General features: G+C 46.2%; 1 protein-coding gene across 7 annotated transcripts in view; it reads right to left on the bottom strand.

Annotated features, from left to right (window-relative positions):
- TCF3 (transcription factor 3) overlaps positions 1–17,823 on the bottom strand; it is a 115,490-nt gene that overhangs the window by 24,934 nt on the left and 72,733 nt on the right. For all 7 annotated transcript variants that reach the window (XM_044998997.1, XM_044998998.1, XM_044998999.1 and 4 more), the window contains exons 6-8: positions 10,080–10,147; positions 4,756–4,885; positions 2,697–2,746 (exon numbers count right to left, since the gene is read on the bottom strand). In XM_044998997.1, coding sequence (XP_044854932.1) covers positions 2,697–2,746; positions 4,756–4,885; positions 10,080–10,147 — 248 coding nt within the window. The remainder of the gene's footprint in view (positions 1–2,696; positions 2,747–4,755; positions 4,886–10,079; positions 10,148–17,823) is intronic.

The following is a 17,823-nucleotide window of genomic DNA, read 5'->3' as shown; positions in this document are numbered from 1 at the left end:
CCCCCGGCTTCCATCCTTGCCACTAACTTTTCTAGTTCGCTCTAACTCACTGATGCTGTTTGCATCTCTTGCTGCCTTTGGCAGCACTTCCCCTGCTTCAGCCACCCTCAGCTATTTCAGCCACTGGCCATTCCAAGTTTTCAAAGCAGTTACAGAATTAAGATTAAAGTACTTTATTTTAATAAGATGTTTATTAACCTATTTACTTTGCACAGGGTCCAGTGATAACACGGAGCAGGCTCTTTTGCTGCATGTTTGCAGACGACCAAGCTTCTTTGATCAGTTGCCCATTAGGAGGGCAAAGCCTCACTGGCCACATACTTAATTCTATGTAGAGGTGCATATTTCTCTCTCCTGGAGAAACAGAGGGTTTTAGACCTCATGGAGGTCAAAAAACATGAAGGGGGGAGGGGAGGGGAGGGAGGGCAGCGAAGAGACAGCAGACACTCCTTCACCCCTAGACCAGGGAAATAATTCGCTATGAAAAAGCGAAGCTAAATTTGCTTTAGCAGCCTGCACTGAAAGAGAAGAGTGCGTGTGCGCGCACACACACACACACACACACACACACACGACTTCTAGCCATTTATGTTCCACTGGTCCCTTGCCACTGCAATTCAGGGGCTGCTGCCTTCGCTAAGCATTACATAACCCTCCATCTTTCCTCCAGGGATGCAGAACAGAATGGTTATGTTATTCCTAGTAAATTCCATCTTACTCTCCCTTAGCTGGGGTGGGAAGAAGAGGGTAGTTTCTCCTGCAACAGTGGCATGCTGTGTATAGAGCCGCATGCACATTCACCCCAGCTTGCCGCTGTGCTGGCTCAGAATTTATTATTATTTTTTAAAGGCGGAAGAGGGGGTTGCCATCCAATTTGGCTCCAGTACCAGAGAGCAACTCTGCATCTGGCCCAGCAGTCAAGCAGAATGATCCCACGCAGTGAGACTACCATCTCCTTGGGCCTGACTCATCTCGGAGCACAGGGTCTGTTTCAGCCGCAGCACTAGTTTTCCAAAGCGACTAGGAATTCTGGGTGCCATGTTAGAGACATGGTAAAGAGGCCCGGTTTTCAGGAAGTGCTGAGCACCCATCCGCTGGAAGCCAGGCCCCTTTCAAATTAGAGACCCCTTGGCCTCCACAATCACTAGTCCCTCCTTTGAAAACCGAAGCCAATAACTGTAACCAGCAGGGTTAAGTGGCCATCTGCTAAGGAGCAATGCTTTTCTCATATGCTACCTCCAGTGAACGCTCTGGGAGCTAACCCAAATTCAGCTGCTCCGAGTTCCACCTGGACCTGAAGGGACAGCACGAATGCAGATTCAGTTTGAACAGGGCAACTTAGAATGCACAAAAGGGGATGCTTATTGCAGCTAAGCTAGGGCACAGCGAGCAATAAGAAGCCCCTCAAGTGTCCTTCATTTTGGGGGCCAGCATTGGTTAGTCCCAAACTTGTCTCTATTCCAAACCAATTGTGTGTCCTGCTGGACTTTCACTGTAGTAAACCATTTACTTCAGAAATACAGAATCATGAAGCCGAGGTTTCAGAGGGTGCTTTACACTTAAGGCAGGAATACCACAGCGCTTTTCTGTTCCCTGTACGGAGGAGTGAGCAGGGATGTTTTGAGTCTTCGGGCCCATGCAGTCTGAGCAGAACTGACGGCACACTGCACACACTCGCAGAAGAGCACAAGTCGTCCACTCAAGAGAATTTCACCTCTACTTTCGCCTGAAGTTTGCAATCCGTCCACACACCGGCAGTCAAGCAAAAGCTAGAGCATGGAATGCAGCTCCTCTCGTTGGTGCTTCTGGCCAATGCAAAGCTGCTCTGCTCCCATCTGTGTGAGACCCCTCCAGTCCACTCCAATTAACTCTCCTGGAGATTCCATTATTTCCAGCCATAAAGACACTGTTCAGTTTATTCCCCCATAACTGCCACAGAAGTATGGCTAACGTATTCCTACAGGCTGCTCGGCTTTCTTATAAAACAACACAGGCATTCCTGCACACCTGGACCGGCCCCAGCTGCTTGCCCATGTTACAACTGGCTTGGTTTCCCTTTTGGAATGAAATCCAGTCGTGTGGAATATCACATTTCATAGGGGCATTTGCGACATAATGTCAAATAGACAAGAGCCAAGAAATTCAGGGCTATAACCGATATGCTGTCCTTTTACTGTGCAGGTGGTGCTGGGGAGAAGGCGGCTCTGGCAGTAAATACCTAACAAGCTAGGGCTTCAGACCCAGGCCTTCTCCTTCCGTCTCCTCCCCTTCCCACCCTGCCTCCCAGGTGGCACTACCAAGAGCTATTCTGCACATGAAGGGTTACAATCACTTCTCTCAGGTTACTAGGTTATGGCCCCATGCATCTGTACAAAGCTTGGTCTTACCAGTGTCTTCCCATCTCTCTCACATGCTAAACTGTAGCCAGTAAAACTCTTCCCTACCCCACAAAAATACACGACACTTGGATACTTGGGTCAATGGTGACCAAATCTGTAGGGACAATTTACCGCTGCAGTAGGGAATATAGTTAAAATGAGATTTAGAGGCTACCGATCCATACTAAAACTGTGGGGGATGGGGAGGCTTAAATCAACTTGAAAGATCCAACCTGAAGTTGTAACGGAGCTTAGAGACTGCATTAATATAACTAGATGGAATATTTGGAGAGCAAATTTCCGTGCAGTGCTGCTTACCGACGAGGGCAGACCTGGAGGCACCTTCCGAACCTTTTTAGGCTGTCCATCTGGTATGGAAAAAATAAAATAAGAAGGGAGGATATGAAACCACTTTTGAAAGGGTAAGTTACAGGCTGGCTGCTGACACTATTGGGATATGAAGCCCCACTGGGTGTTGGAAGCTAGTCACAAAGTGTGGCTAAGACACAGCATTAAGTGCACCACTTTGATTACTGAGGAGTTGTAATGTTGTAAAACAGGAAACTGATTTGGAACATTGCAACACGCTATGTCTCAGGGTGGACTGCTCCTGTCTTCTGCTTGTTCTCTTTACAGCAAAGTTCCCCTGGGAGAAATGGACCTGAGACCATTAAAACAGCCCCTCTTTAACCGCTGCCGTGACAACAGGGACTCACTTATCCCAGGATAAAAGGCCCTGCTTAATCTCCTGATTTTTGGAAAGGGTGCCAATAGGTTCATTAAGGAGGGTTTGGGAGAAGGGAAAAGAATCAAACCATGCAATGTTTGTTTGGCTCACCCTGCAACCTAAACACAAGTGAGCTCATCGGTCATTTGCTCCTTAAAAAGTAATGTGCTTAGCAAAGTGCACTGTGATAGGATGTCAGGCTCTAGGAGTTTACCCACAGATGGAGGGCTACTGTACTGACTCACCCAAGAAGACAGAAGAGGTGGGTCTCAGATCCAAATCAGGGAGATAAACAGTGTAGCATCTTTAAGGCAAGAGATGGGGTATAGTGGGAAGGGGCATTTTTAGGGGAAAAACCCTAGAAGCAGCCAGCTCAAGTGGAAGCTCAGGCTAAGGGTTTATGGATTTTCTCGTTAAGAATTAAGGCTAATCCTAGTTTGAGGTGAGAGTTTTAGACACTAAATGCAACATGTTTGCTGCGCTGAGCGTAGCGTGAAGGATCGTGCCCATTCAGACATATTCTAGCTTAGGAGAAGAATTCATAACACAGAACCACTCAATCCATTTAAACGGTGGATCTGAAAACCTGAAACAGTGAAATTCTTACACAATTAAGCAAGCTTTGAATATCAAAGCAGATACCCTCACCTGCATTCCCCTTTCTAAAAATAACTGGAAAAAACAGCATGTAGTTTTATATCGCATCTGGCTCCATTTGCAGTGCAAAGACAAAAATAGCTGCAATAAAACAATTTCAGATGGGGTGGGGTGTGACCAGATAACATCAGCACTGGAGCATGAGAGCCTGTCTACACTTGAAAGTTAAATTGACACCCTACCTTAATCCTCATTAAAGCACAATAGCTGTTCCCGAGTAACTCCATGTGTGGATACATTTACTCCAGAATAAGAGCACTTTGTTCCAGTTGGAGTTTAAACAAGAACACGGCATTCTTATTCCAGAATAAGAGTCCACATCTGGAGTTACTCAGGAACAACTCCCTGTGTAGACAAGACCTTAGAGGCCAAAACTCGGTGCCGTCAAACTCCTCAGGTACATGATTATCTGATAAACAGGACTTTGTGCTGCTTACCGTATTACTTATGTTGTTACTATATTACTCCTGGCAGCCGATGTTCACGGGCAGTAGCTTTTATATAAAGGGCACTTGAGCAGAGGCAATAGTATTACAGGTTAGAGGGGCACTCTCACATGGCAGCCAAGATTTTCAGATGTGACTAGTGATTTTGAGAGCCCAACTGGAGACATCTTGCAGGGTCCTGATTTTCAGAAAGTGTTGAGCACCTGCCCACTAGAAAACTGTCAGGCAGGGCAACCAAAATCACTGGACACTTTACAATCTTGGCGGGTATTTGCCAGCAGAGTGGAGGAAATCACACATCGCTAAGATGCTACATAACCTTAATTTTTCAAATGTTTGCCAGATCCACATCTATGTAACCCTGCAGCATTCGTGCACGGATCTCTGAGAACACGGACCTAACTTCTATATCATGAATGGCATCAAGCCAGTAGAGCCTTTCTATGGCCACAGAAAATTTAAAGTGCAAATCAAGAGAGAAGGCATCCTAGTCTCATTATCTCACAATCAGCACTGCTACACCAGAGAGACATCCACTGTGACTTACCTATGTTGCTGTCAGCACTTCTCCTACGAGGGTTGTTTGGGTAAGAATAATACTGAGACCCTCCCTTCACCCCTGTGGGGGAAAGTGTGGTTGGACTTGCAATTCCCATTTCACTGGGCAGGAAACCAGTCTGCAAAGAAGAAGACACACAAACCCTTCCATGTAATTATGCTGTAAAACCATCACAGTCATTGAGACAGAACAGAATCTGCCTTGAGCACCTCAAACTAAAATCAAACCAACGGGCCATAAAAAAAAAAAAGGCAAAAACAAATAAGCCATCCAAAAAAAGGAACTCTAGTCACATTCACCAAAGATGCCTGAACTCCAAGCTCTAAATCTGCACCCAATTATTTGTGGGTGCAAAATTACAGGTGCAATTAACTGAGCACAAATGACAGAACCTAGATGTCTACCTAACTTGCAGTCAATTGACTGCATCTACAGCTGCTTGTGGGTGATGGTGCAGAGTTGTATAAGAGAAAGGACAGTTTTGCAGTTGAAGGCATCGCACTGAGACTACTAAGAAGATTCACCAGGATAGCAATAGTGGCAGAGCTAAGAGATGGGGTATCCACATTATTACCAGTGTGTTGTCTAACCCGGCTCAGAACTGGCCTAGGAGACACCATGGTTTAAAAAAAAACCAAAAAAACAAAAACAAAAAACTGCTCCTGCACTGAAGGAGAGAAAAGCTCCTGGCAACAAAAGTGGTTGACAGCAGCAATACTGGTGCTGCAGGTCCCCTGACAATAGCCACTGCAGAAGCCCAAAGTGGAAGATTTCCCAAGCAGCTTAGTACAGACAAGGCTACTGAGTCGAAGGACAAGAGGAAGGATGGTCTTGTGATCAACAGCACTCAGGACCTGGGCTGGTACCTTGGTCCACCACAGACTCCCGGTGCCTCAGTCCCCGCTCCATAAACCGAGGATAACAACCCTTCCTTTTATCTGCCTTGTCTGTTTAGACTGTATGCTCTTCAGGGCAGAGACGGTCTCTGATGATCCATACATACAGCTCCCATCACAACAGGGCTCCAATCTCAGATGGGGCTTCTGGGAGCTACTAGAATGTGAATTATTATAGCCTTTCAGTAGGCTGAACTGTTGACTCCTACCCTGCTCTGTTTCAGTTGTTTACTCTGCAGAGTAGTTAACCCCTGGTTAAATGCCTTTTAGGTTTTTAGGCTGCCAAAGACTTATTTTACTTCGGAAATTCCATTAGAACCAGAAGTTCTTCCCCACCCCACCCTCCATCCCAATTTACAACCCGAAGCCAGAATTTTCGGACGTGACCCATGATTTTGGGTGCTTGACGGGGCAGACGCATTAAAGGAGCCTGATTTTCAGCTAGTGCTGAGCGCCCATCCCGCTGGAACTCAGGCTCCCGTAAGGCATTTCAAGCCGAGCGTCTTCTGAAGACAACTGGGAGCTGAAGCAACAAAAATTCAGGCTAGAAAGAAGATGCAACTTTTAACAGTATGTGGATTTTAACAATTGGAACAACTGGCCTGGTGGATTCCCCATCACGTGAAGTCTTTACATGAAGATTGACTCACTCACTCTCTCTAAAAACATGCTTCAACTCAAACACAAGCCATGGGAGGGATGCAGGAATGATTGGGTGAGTTTCCCTGGCCTATGGTACGCAAGTGGTCAGAATGGTCCCTTCTGGCCTTAAGGATAATTCCAATGAAGGCCCAAGATTTGCTGATTACACCATCATTTCTGTGGTAGCAGATGATGAAAGTGAACTTCACTGCTCACTAAGGCCAGGGGGGATAAGATGGGAGAGGTTTGTGCTTTTAAAATAGTATTTTGGCTTGGTTTGATGTAAACAGAAAGCGTTTGCTGTGACTAATCTGCACCACAAATACCTATACTGCTTCAGCCTGTTTCTTGCCTCCCAGCTGATGAAAGGCCAATGGTTGCAAGCTCCCTCTCAATCCCCACAATCCACTTCACAAGCAGCTGGAGGTTTCACAGATTGTAAACAGAGTTTAGCAGGAAAGATTTACGTTGGGAGCTTTTCAAAATAAAACGCCTGCCTTGAACAGGAGCTGTGTTGGCACAGGGTAATATCTGCCACTCAATAATAATATCCAGCTCTTCCATATCACTTTTCATCTCCAAATCTACAAAGGAGTTAGGTACCAATACCCCCATTTGATAGATGGGAAAACAGAAATGCAGAGAGAGACAGAAAGGGACTTGCCCAAGGTCACCCAGAAGGCCGGTGGCAGAGTCAGGAACAGAACCTAGGTGCGCCAGTGCCTTATCCATTGTGCCATACTGCATCTCCAGGAGCATTGCTGGTGGGGAGCTTTCACAAACAGCATCGGTGCAGTCTGAAGCGATGATTAACCCAAATGCCAGCCTACCCGACGCTGCAGCCGAACAGTCTGTTGGGTTGGGTTTGTTTTTTAAAATAACTCTCTCAGCGCCTCTCCTCCTCTGCTGTACATAAGTAAGGAAATTCAACCCCCTCTTTTTTCCTTGTTAAAGAGAGAGAAAACTCCTCTGCTGTTTAGACAAACTGACCTTGGAAGCTGTGCAGAACAGCGCAAACCCAGCATTCCCTGCACACAGTACGAGTTTCACAAGCCAAAGTGCCTTTGCGTGTTCAAGAGGGGGAAGCCCGTGCGTAGCACTCAGTAGGGAGCGTATTTAGCGGGTTGTTTTATTTAGCTTAGGAGAAAGGTTTACTATATTTATTTGGAATTTTAGGGGGCCTAGAAATAATAAAAGATTATTCCCTGTGCATCTTCTGAGGCTGCTAAATTGCAATAAAGGAGGATTTCAAGCTTTTCAGAAACTGGGGAAAATGTTTATAGCTGCCTATTGGAAAAACAGACTGCTCTGAACTCAGTCTTCTTGGAAAGGGGGCTTGGGGGAAGATCATGTATTCACAGCTGGTAAAAAAATTCTTGCAATCTGTTCCACTGGTCATATTACCTTTGTGTGAAAAGGCTACACACCACGGAGCCAAGGAAAGTGAAAACCTAAGCATCCCAGAGGAGATTACAAAGGGCTAGCGCCGCTAGTTGTTACTGTTTTGCTCCTTAAACAGGTAGTTCAATTGTTTTGGTAAAATAGTGCCCTGGTTTCTAGGTAGCTTCTGAGGGAATTAGTGAGTCTCCTTCCTTGCCCCTCCCCCACCTAATCCTCTTCCCTGTACTGTTGCTGGGTAGTTAAGGGTTAAATGAAAGAGCAGCTTGGAGACCCCCTCCCCCCATCTGGAGCATGCAGAGCTGGGTGGTTTAGAGAGGAATGTGCTCCTCTCTGAAGCTCCCTGTCCAGTCCCTCCGAGGACTGAGCCTACACAATACATCTGCTGTGCAACAATTCTCAGAAGCTTTAGAAGAGGCGCTAGCCGGCCCGCCAGGCAGGTTAGAAACTCAGCACAAACCAAACCAACAGTAACAACTGTTCCCAGACCAGCCGCTTGGCCCCTTGATGTTCAATTACAACAGAATTTTGGTGTCTATCCTCTATCAACCAGACCACGAGAGTTTCAGCAAATGGTCTCCTCCTGTGGACTGCTATCTGATCTGAACCCATCCTCCCCCTCGACACTTCCAGGCTAGAGAGGCCTCCTCTAGATTGCAACACCATCCCCCCACCCCCTTTCTGTTACCCTATATCCCACCCCCCATTCTCCTCCTCTCCTCCCCCTCCCCATAAAACCTCAACAAAATCATAACATTAAAAAGCAAGGCCTGGCATCTGTCCCATTTTTATTTTAGCAGCTTCAGTGGTAAATTAAATCCACTCTGGCACAGCCAAACAGCACAGCTGTTTCAGCAAAGGAAACATCCTCAGTTCAGAGAAGAGGAAATTATGAAAAATGTGTGTAAAATTAAAACACTGGTTTTATAAAAGAAGTTGCCCAGCCAACAGCCACTCAAGTGAATGCAATGGCCGGACTGTTTACTCTGTAAAGCACCAGAGTGGTGACTTGGTGTTCACAAGGAGCAGCATTAGTAACGCAGGTCTGAGCTGGGGGACTCACTTCTTCCCCAAAGAGTTAACTTAGGGGGCTGGCAGCAAGAGGCTGGATAACTTAGCTCCAGCTAGAAGGCCTCCCCCTATGCAGAAGGATGTCAACAGGTCACCCTTAACCTAGCACATGCTACAGCCCCGATCCCACTGTAAGATCCACATGTGAGCCAAGCACAGCCCCACTGCGATTCCTGGTGCGGGGACCTACCTGTATGAACTGCACTTCAGGACTGGGGCCCATATTTCAGCTGGTTAGACAGCTGCAGGCTAGCTTTGTTTTCAGCCTGGGCTAGCCCCCTGCACACTAGCCCCGAGCTCCTGGGTCTGGACCTGGGTGGCCTATGCCACCACCCATGGTGCAGGGTTCACACTGCTATTTTTAGCATGCTAGCTCCAACAGAGCTAGCACATGTCAGTTGACACCCGTTGGGAGGCGCAATCCCAGTCGTAGGACAGACATACTTCGAGCACCTTCCAGTCGTACATTGGGCAACGCGACTCCCATCTGTCATGTGTGGTTCATTCTTTCCCTCCCCAGGGAAAAACTGTGCATGCAGAATGGGGCTTTAAAGCAGGTCTCTCCCCCACTCCATTACGAGAGCAAGTTCCCCTTTCTCTTGAAAGTTAGCAAATTATGTTGCTCTAATTTTTAGGCATTTAAAAAACGATGAGTTACACAATGGGACTTACTGAGCCAACCCTGGGTAAAAGGAAGACAGGAATGCAACAGGAAAACAGAGGAGCACTCAGAATTTAGGTTGAGATTTCCCAAGAGATCTGCATACCAAACCCCACGTTAATTTTAATGGGACTGGGTGCATAAACCCTTCGGCAGCTTCAGGGCTTTTCCACACAGCGTTACCCCACTTTAAAGGCGTCACTTTAAATCATTTTAGTTAAACCAGCGTAAAAGGCTGTGGGGGCATTTAAAGCAACATAAAGAGGCTTTATATCAATTTAACTTAAGTCTGTTAGAAGCAGATTTAAGCTCAATTGAAATAAGCCACAAACTAAAATAAGAGTCTACACAGGGTTTTGTATCAGTTTAACTAAACAGGTTTAAAAAATGATGTGGTGTAATGTGTGTATAGACAGGGCCTGAAACTCTCTCAACACTTCTGATTAAACCTCACACACAAGACTGAAACCAGAGCCGCTGGCTGAGATTTGAAAAGCAGTCTCACATTTAATTTTTATGGACGATGAGTATCTAAAACCCCCAATTTACTTTGAAAAACTCAATCCTTATTCTTGAACTGTTTTCCCCCAAATTCGTTGTTTTTTTTTTTAAATTAAAGCATTTGTATTGATGATGATGATTACCTGATTTAGTCCTGGCATCCCTGTGTCTCTGCTGAACGTTGAGTAGGGAGGTCTTTCACCGCTCTTCCCTAAAGGTGAAGGAAAACAAACAGCATTTTGTATAAATGTACAGAAGGGGCTGAACACACCCACAAAGCTGCACTCACTCACTCACTCTAGCTCACGCAGCCGTTGCTATTTGGGCACAAATCCCATCTTTAAATTTTGGCTTCTCTGGCCCTTCATCAGGATGTCAACTGAAGCAGATAATAGTTTGCTGCAAAAACAGGAGATCTTTTACCTTCAAGAACAGCAGGGCTCAGTTGGTCCTTTTAAAAAAAAATTGCAATGATGCAGGAACCGCTCGTGGCCATGGAAACTGACAGTTTCAGAATAGAGAGAAAAAAACAAAACAAAACAAAAAACCCTCCAGATAAACTAAAAAAAGCTATCCGAATTTGGTGGAACCAGGGACAGAATAAAGCAAAAGCTAAGCATGGCTGACCAACAGAATCGGCAGGTATTTTTCCAAACAGCGAACCAAAATGGCTTTTGTTTTTTGCTATCAGTGCAAGAATTTAATGCTGAATTCAAACTCATGGGGGGGGGAAGGGGGGGAGAAGAGAAATTTTTTTTCCCCTTGGATATTAAACCTCCAGAAATTGGGATGGTTTTTCAGTGGCAAGTATCTCTCTGAGAATTCTGACCTCCCATTCAAACCTGAGGAACTCAGGCATTCACAACTTCCATGCTTTGGGAGGAAATCCAGGACCTTTCCTACCACTGAAGGAGGAGTCTGTTTGAAATGAAAAGCCTCTCTTTCTAGCCGATGATCACCGAGGGGATATGCCCTGGTAAAAAGGTTAAATCCACCCTCCCTCCACCACTGAGTGAACACTGGCAGCCTGCCTCGGGGGGAGCCATTAAAAATACAGCTGGCTGGGAAATGGGGTGTTTCTCCCCCTCCCTGCAGAAAATTGTGTGTTTTCAGTGAAAAATTGACAGAATTATTTCAGTTCTGAAATGCTGCTGTAGCACTGCATGGGCTGGGCTCACTGGTCAGGTCACCGCTCTCCCAGGTCATCCGTGTCTCCTCTTGTCGAGGAGAGGTGGTGCATCATGGCAGTTTTATGGCCATAATGCTGCCCAGGGAGTTTGGCCCATAGAGAATGGGAGCACGAGGCATCTGAAATGTAACTTCCACCAGGCAATAAGACTAATTGTGAGGTTCCAACCACATGGAACTCCAGCCATGGGCCGTCAGAAGGAACAGAGGGGGGTTGGGGCAGCATAACACCCAATAGCCAGGGGAGGGGTCATGAGGCATGAGCGCCGCCCCTCTGTGGGTACTGCTAGGCAAACGTCTCTGGCTCGCGTGCACTGGGCACGCACTGATCTAAGTGGAATGTGTGTCGACGCAAAGAAAAACTTTTGCATTTTCGTGTGTTTGTTTTTTAAACAAACAGCTGAAGTTTTCCATGGAAAACTGATTTTTTCCTTTAATTGAAAATCAGCTCCGAGAGAAAGTTTTCAGCGTGTTACGAGTGCCCCTAGGGAACGGGGGAGAGTGGGTGTCCCGCAAACCCAAACAAGCTCATCAGCACTGTATCCCCTGGGTCTACACGACTCAAGAGGCAGCTTCAGCAGGGAGTTGCTGAACACATTCAATTCTATATGCAGTCCTCATTCAGCCAGATCTCCCCTTTCCACTAAGGAGAGAACTCTCAAACGCTTTGGCAAAACCCCAACATTTTTGCTTACCAAGACATGCCCGATCTAGTTAGCGAATAGAAAAGCTCTGTTGGGACGCAGGCTGACACATGTGAAGTGGCGTAACTGGCTACACTGTAGCCTGGTGGGGAGTTAACATGATTAAAGATGCATCCTTTCCCCAGTTAACAGAGGATCTCTCCGCTGGGAGCAAACCGGGTGAGGAAGAGAACTCTCCCAATCGGTTTTTTCCTCTTAAGGTGCGTAGAGGCCAGTGTGTGTGTTCGGATGCTTCTCGAGACAGGCAGGTGGTGAGGACCAAGGAGGATGGTACTTGGTTTTGAAAAGCCAAAAGGGGGCTTATATGGCAGTCTCATTTTATCTGGAACCCCACAGGTGCTAATGGTTTGCTCCCACCTCCGACAGCATCAGACTGACTGCATGAACCTTGAACCTACCTACCTGCAGAAAAGGGTTGGGGGGCTAGGAACAGCACCACCCACCCAGCAAGAGAGACTCAGGTCACTTCCAGCAGAGACAGCATTCAACTTGGTCCCTGCGTTCCTCTCTGCAGGCCCTCGCCCCTGCCCTGTGACGGCATGTTGTCACTTCTTCCAAAACCAGGTGTATTCAATGCACCTAACTTACAGTTAAGGATGGTAAAATACTCCAACCCATGTTACTATTTTGTTCCACAGGCTTAAATGTTAAGTAAACAAAAGGTCAAAATGTCACAGGGTGGATCTCTTAAATGACCTAATTTTTAAAAGAGCTTAAGAGCTATATTTGCTACAGACGCTGAAACTTTACAGAAATAACTCAACAGGTTGTGTCAGGCAGATCATGCTTAGTCCTAAATCAGAGGGAAACCAGGGTAATTCCAGAACGCTTTATCTGGTAAGCAACTGACAAGCTTCCCTCACTGCAAATATATAGCTGTTTACATGTATCGCTTTGTTGGTTAAGAGACTTTTAAAGCAAGTATCAGGTAGCGCTACGATCTTAAGGGAACGAACAGCACTAAAATCAAGTATGCTAATGCACACAAGGCAAAAGGAAATTATTGCGCACTAGATTAAAACTGCAATCTCTTTTGCAAACAATGTTACATTTCTGTCCGACACTCTCCAAAGCTTCAGAACATGCACATGCATGTACATTCATACACTAGGGCTGAAATTGCCACACTTTTAAATCTTACAATAGGAATCCCTCGCTCTGTCCAGCAGCTACCTCAGGCTAGGTACTAGCAACCTATTCTACGCCATCAACAGTGAGGGATTTGGCAGGACAAAGGTGCACTGAAAAACAACAGGCAGCTTCAGCACAGGCTTTCGTGGATTCAAGTGACTCTGTTTGAAAGCAACTTTGGTGGTTGAAAACGCTTCCATTTTCAGTGAGACAGAAAAATAAAGCAACACCACTCTCGGGAAGCACAAGAGATGGTAGAGTCTAATGCCGTCAGCAATTAAGGCAATAAATCTGATTCACTGGGGGGAGGGGGAATATTAGTATGTTGACAAAGTCTTCCTGATTTTAACAATATCTAGAGTTTTGAAATTCACCCACTGTTCTATTGATGAGTTGTACAGAAAAAGCCAACATTTCCATGGGGACCACAGAAACAATGTATTGTTTCTGCAATCAGTCCCCGTCCCCCTCCCCGGACCATGCCGAGTGCTCACAAAAAACCCACCTCAACAAAAACGAGGACTAAAGCATGTTTCAGTGGGGTACAGTTTATACCCTCAATCCTTAACTCCCACCTCCTCCCAAAAAATTACATTTGGTTACAAAAATTCGACAGACAGTCCCCAGTGTTAAGAATCCTTGAAAAATATAGAAGATGCTGGAAACAGATCCGCTAAATACTTTTTTTTTTTTTAATTTTGCACATTTTTGGAAATTTTAGGAGGCAACATTGAGATTGGGTAGGCAATGTCAATTGGGTGGGGTTGCACTGAGAAAGGAAGGATCAGTTGGAAGCGGGAACTGGATGCCTTAAATATTTCCAGCCATCTTAACTTCAGGGGCGGAGGGTGTTTGAAGTGGCAGAATTTTTTAAAATGGTGCAATTCTTCTGGGGGTGAGTCCCCTGAAGCTCAGCTGCCACAGTCACTCTCTCTTCAAAAAGAGGCTTTACATTTCTGGTTTTTGAAGGAAGGCCAAAAGTTTGACTCAGGCTGGTGCGTAAGGCCCACAGGAGAGGAGCCCTGCTCTGACAGATCGTACGGGACTCAAAACTAGAGAGTTCTACTTCTGTAGCCTTGGACAGGTCTATGGAGCGAGCATGCACGCGTAGAGGAAGAAAGCAGTAGGGGGACAACACTCATGGGGTAGCAGGTAATGGAGGGAGAATTGGGAGACTTTTAGCCACATGGAAAGATTTTAAGTGCTTAAACGTTTTATACCTGGGAACGTCAAGTGTTTAAAGTTCTTGTCATTTCTCCATCCTTTATTTCTCCTCCAGCTCCCTGCACTCCCCTTCCACATTTCTCGAGCTCCTGCATACACACGTGCACATGTGCACATGCTCACACAAAAGTCTGCCAGAGAGGGGTCTGCAGTACATTATTTTCACCTGTTTATAATAAGCAATTTCTCAATCGATTTCCTCCCCCCAAACGTGACAGGCCCTTGCCCGAAGGACTATGCACATGCCTACTCTGAAATTAAAACGTAACACGGTGTGCATCAGCGCTCAGGTAACTTTGGCTTTTCTAAGACACCCACCAGACAGATTTCCATTCTCTGCTTGCAAACAGCTAAGCAGATTCTCTCTTTAAAAAAAGCAACATTTGAATTCACTTCTGGACAAGGACTGAGAAAAGGAAGCTTCATCCCAGACGGTTATTTATCCCGACATCGGCAAACCCTGAAAATAAGGGCTTACACTGAAAGCACCTTTGCAGGCATGTCACTAAGCAGGATGCCGAGCCATATCGTGCAGCAACTTTCACACACACACCCCGGACACGCACAGCGTCTCACATACAACAACGCAAGCAGGACAGCCAGTTTAAACAAACATGCCATTTCAGTGTTTCTGCCCCTGGACAAGCGCATAGGAACAAGCCAAGTAAAGGCTATTTGCGTTTTCTGTGGACTTGCAGCTGAGCCTCCCCAGCAAAGTGCAGGTGCTTACAGCCAGGGAACATCCTGCAGTTCTGCCAGGCCCCTGGGAATTCACACATGGATGCCCTCAAATCACCCAGCCCCAGAAGCAAGCGGTACAGCCTCTATCACTCCCTACAGTGCCATGCGTACTCCCCCCCTTCCCCATGAAAATGAACACAGCAACCCACGACACCAAGCGCTGACACAGCAAGATTGAAGGAATTAAAAATATATCTGTTCTGACTCCAGTAATTCTATTAGAATTATTTCCTGTGATTTAAAAAAAAGTTTAAAAAATGGGAGTCGTCACATCCCCACGTCCATGGGCAGATTAAAACCATTGTCCAGGAAGAATGCAATTCACAATAGCTCACAATGCACACCCGATTAGAAACACTTCTCTGAAAAGAAGCTAATTACTAGAAATAATTACTAGAAAGAAATCTGTTATGGCTTATCAGTTTCCCTGCTGTTTAAACAATTTCCCCCACTCCCCCTTTCACTGAGGGTGAATGGTGAACAGAGCAACTGATTTCAGAGATTGCTTTTAGAAGAGCTCCCCGCCCCCGCCCCCGCCCGGATTAGCAGGTTCAAGAACAAGAAGGGCCCTACCAGTCCAGGATTCACACCCCGCCTCTGCCCCACAAGGGTCTGTAAATGGCAAAGAGAGACGACTGGGCTGTGATTCCTTTTAAAGGATTGAAGGCCCCAATATTGGTCTTGTGCCATTTGTTTGCTTCTTTGCGATGGCCCAAAAGGGGGGTCTCGTCCCAGATTTCCTCCCCATTAGAAATTCAGGCCTGGCCATCCATGTTGGTATTTCTCCAAGGCAGACACCAGAAGAGACAGGAGGCCGGAAACTCAGAAATGTGTGGAAGGGGCGAGGTAATTTTTGTTCAGCCAGTTTAACACGTACACTGCTCCTTTCAATGACGATTGTGAGCACGCTCACTTGTGCGCTAAAGAAGCCCTCTAGAAAACCAGGGAAGACCAGACACATCAGGAATGTTCAATCTGAAATGCTACACCAGTCAAATGACATGCAAATCCCTCCTCTGGAGCTATTATTTACTTGTGTTATAACACCTAAAGGCCTCACAAAGCACGGTCCCTATCTGTGTTAGGTGCCATCCGTACACAGAGCGAGAGTCCCTGCCCCGGAGAGCTTACGTTCTTAAGTAGACAAGACAGACAGCTCAAGCATGGGAGGGGGAACAGAGGCGCACACAGACAGGGAAGAGATTTGCCTGAGATCACACAGCAGGTCAGTGACAGAGTTGGGAACAGAACCCCAGCCTCCCGATTCACAGTCCAGTGCCCCATATCCACTCTAGACCACCAGTGCTAAAGCAGAACACGTTCTATTAGCATGCAGAAAATTAGCCCATTAGCCCAATAGGATTAAAGACTTTAGACTCAGACTTTAAAGGTCAGAGGGGATCATCTAGTCTGACCTCCTGCACGTCGTGGGCCACTGAACCTCATCTCCCCCTGTAACAGACCCCTAACCTCTGGCTGAATTACTAAAGTCCTCAAATCTTAATTTAAAGACTTCAAGATACAGAGAATCCACCACTTACTCTAGTTCAAACCAGCAGGTGACCCGGTCCCCACGCTGCAGAGGAAGCTCCACTGAGCTGTTACAGATGAAAATCTTTTACGTCTTAGAAGGCAACACCCAGCGCTGGCAACTGCAAAGCTCACAAGTTTAGCACAAATCTTTACTGCTCTGCTCACGGCCAGTTTACAGAATGTGCTCTCTCCCTCCTTCCCTTTTTGGAGAATGATTATTAATCATCTGTGTTCCAGCAGCAGCTAGAGGGGCAAGCCAAGGTCAGATGCTGCACGTGCCCATCGCAAGACAGTCCCTGCCCCACACAGCTAATCATCTAAATAGACAATGGGTGGAAGGGGGGACAGGCAGAGAGAGGGGAAGGTCATATGGCAGAACTGGGACTAGAACCCAGATCCCCCTCACCCCCGAATCAATCAGGCCATGCTGCCCCTCAATGACAGAAATGACATTGATCTGGGTGGCAAGGCTGGCGACAGAGAGTCTGGTAAAACTGGGGGTAGATGCTAGAGAGGCTCATCACCACTTTACCTTAGTAACAGGCGAAAAGTTACATAAGGACATGTGCAGAGGCGGTCAAAAAAGCAAACAGGATGTTAGGAATCATTAAAAAGGGGATAGAGAATAAGACTGAGAATATATTATTGCCCTTATATAAATCCATGGTACGCCCACATCTCGAATACTGTGTACAGATGTGGTCTCCTCACCTCAAAAAAAGATATTCTAGCACTAGAAAAGGTTCAGAAAAGAGCAACTAAAATGATTAGGGGTTTAGAGAGGGTCCCATATGAGGAAAGATTAAAGAGGCTAGGACTCTTCAGTTTGGAAAAGAGAAGACTAAGGGGGGACATGATAGAGGTATATAAAATCATGAGTGATGTTGAGAAAGTGGATAAGGAAAAGTTATTTACTTATTCCCATAATACAAGAACTAGGGGTCACCAAATGAAATTAATAGGCAGCAGGTTTAAAACAAATAAAAGGAAGTTCTTCTTCACGCAGCACACAGTCAACTTGTGGAACTCCTTACCTGAGGAGGTTGTGAAGGCTAGGACTATAACAATGTTTAAAAGGGGACTGGATAAATTCATGGTGGCTAAGTCCATAAATGGCTATTAGCCAGGTTGGGTAAGAATGGTGTCCCTAGCCTCTGTTCGTCAGAGGATGGAGATGGATGGCAGGAGAGAGATCACTTGATCATTGCCTGTTAGGTTCACTCCCTCAGGGGCACCTGGCATTGGCCACTGTCGGTAGACAGATACTGGGCTAGATGGACCTTTGGTCTGACCCGGTACGGCCTTTCTTATGTTCTTATAACAAAGGTCCAAAGTTCTAAACTTCTCCTCAGATGAGGAGGCCACC

The sequence above is a fragment of the Mauremys mutica genome, chromosome 24, assembly GCF_020497125.1.
Source record: "Mauremys mutica isolate MM-2020 ecotype Southern chromosome 24, ASM2049712v1, whole genome shotgun sequence".
Taxonomy (NCBI): domain Eukaryota; kingdom Metazoa; phylum Chordata; order Testudines; family Geoemydidae; genus Mauremys; species Mauremys mutica.
This window is presented reverse-complemented; position numbering and strand designations above follow the sequence as displayed.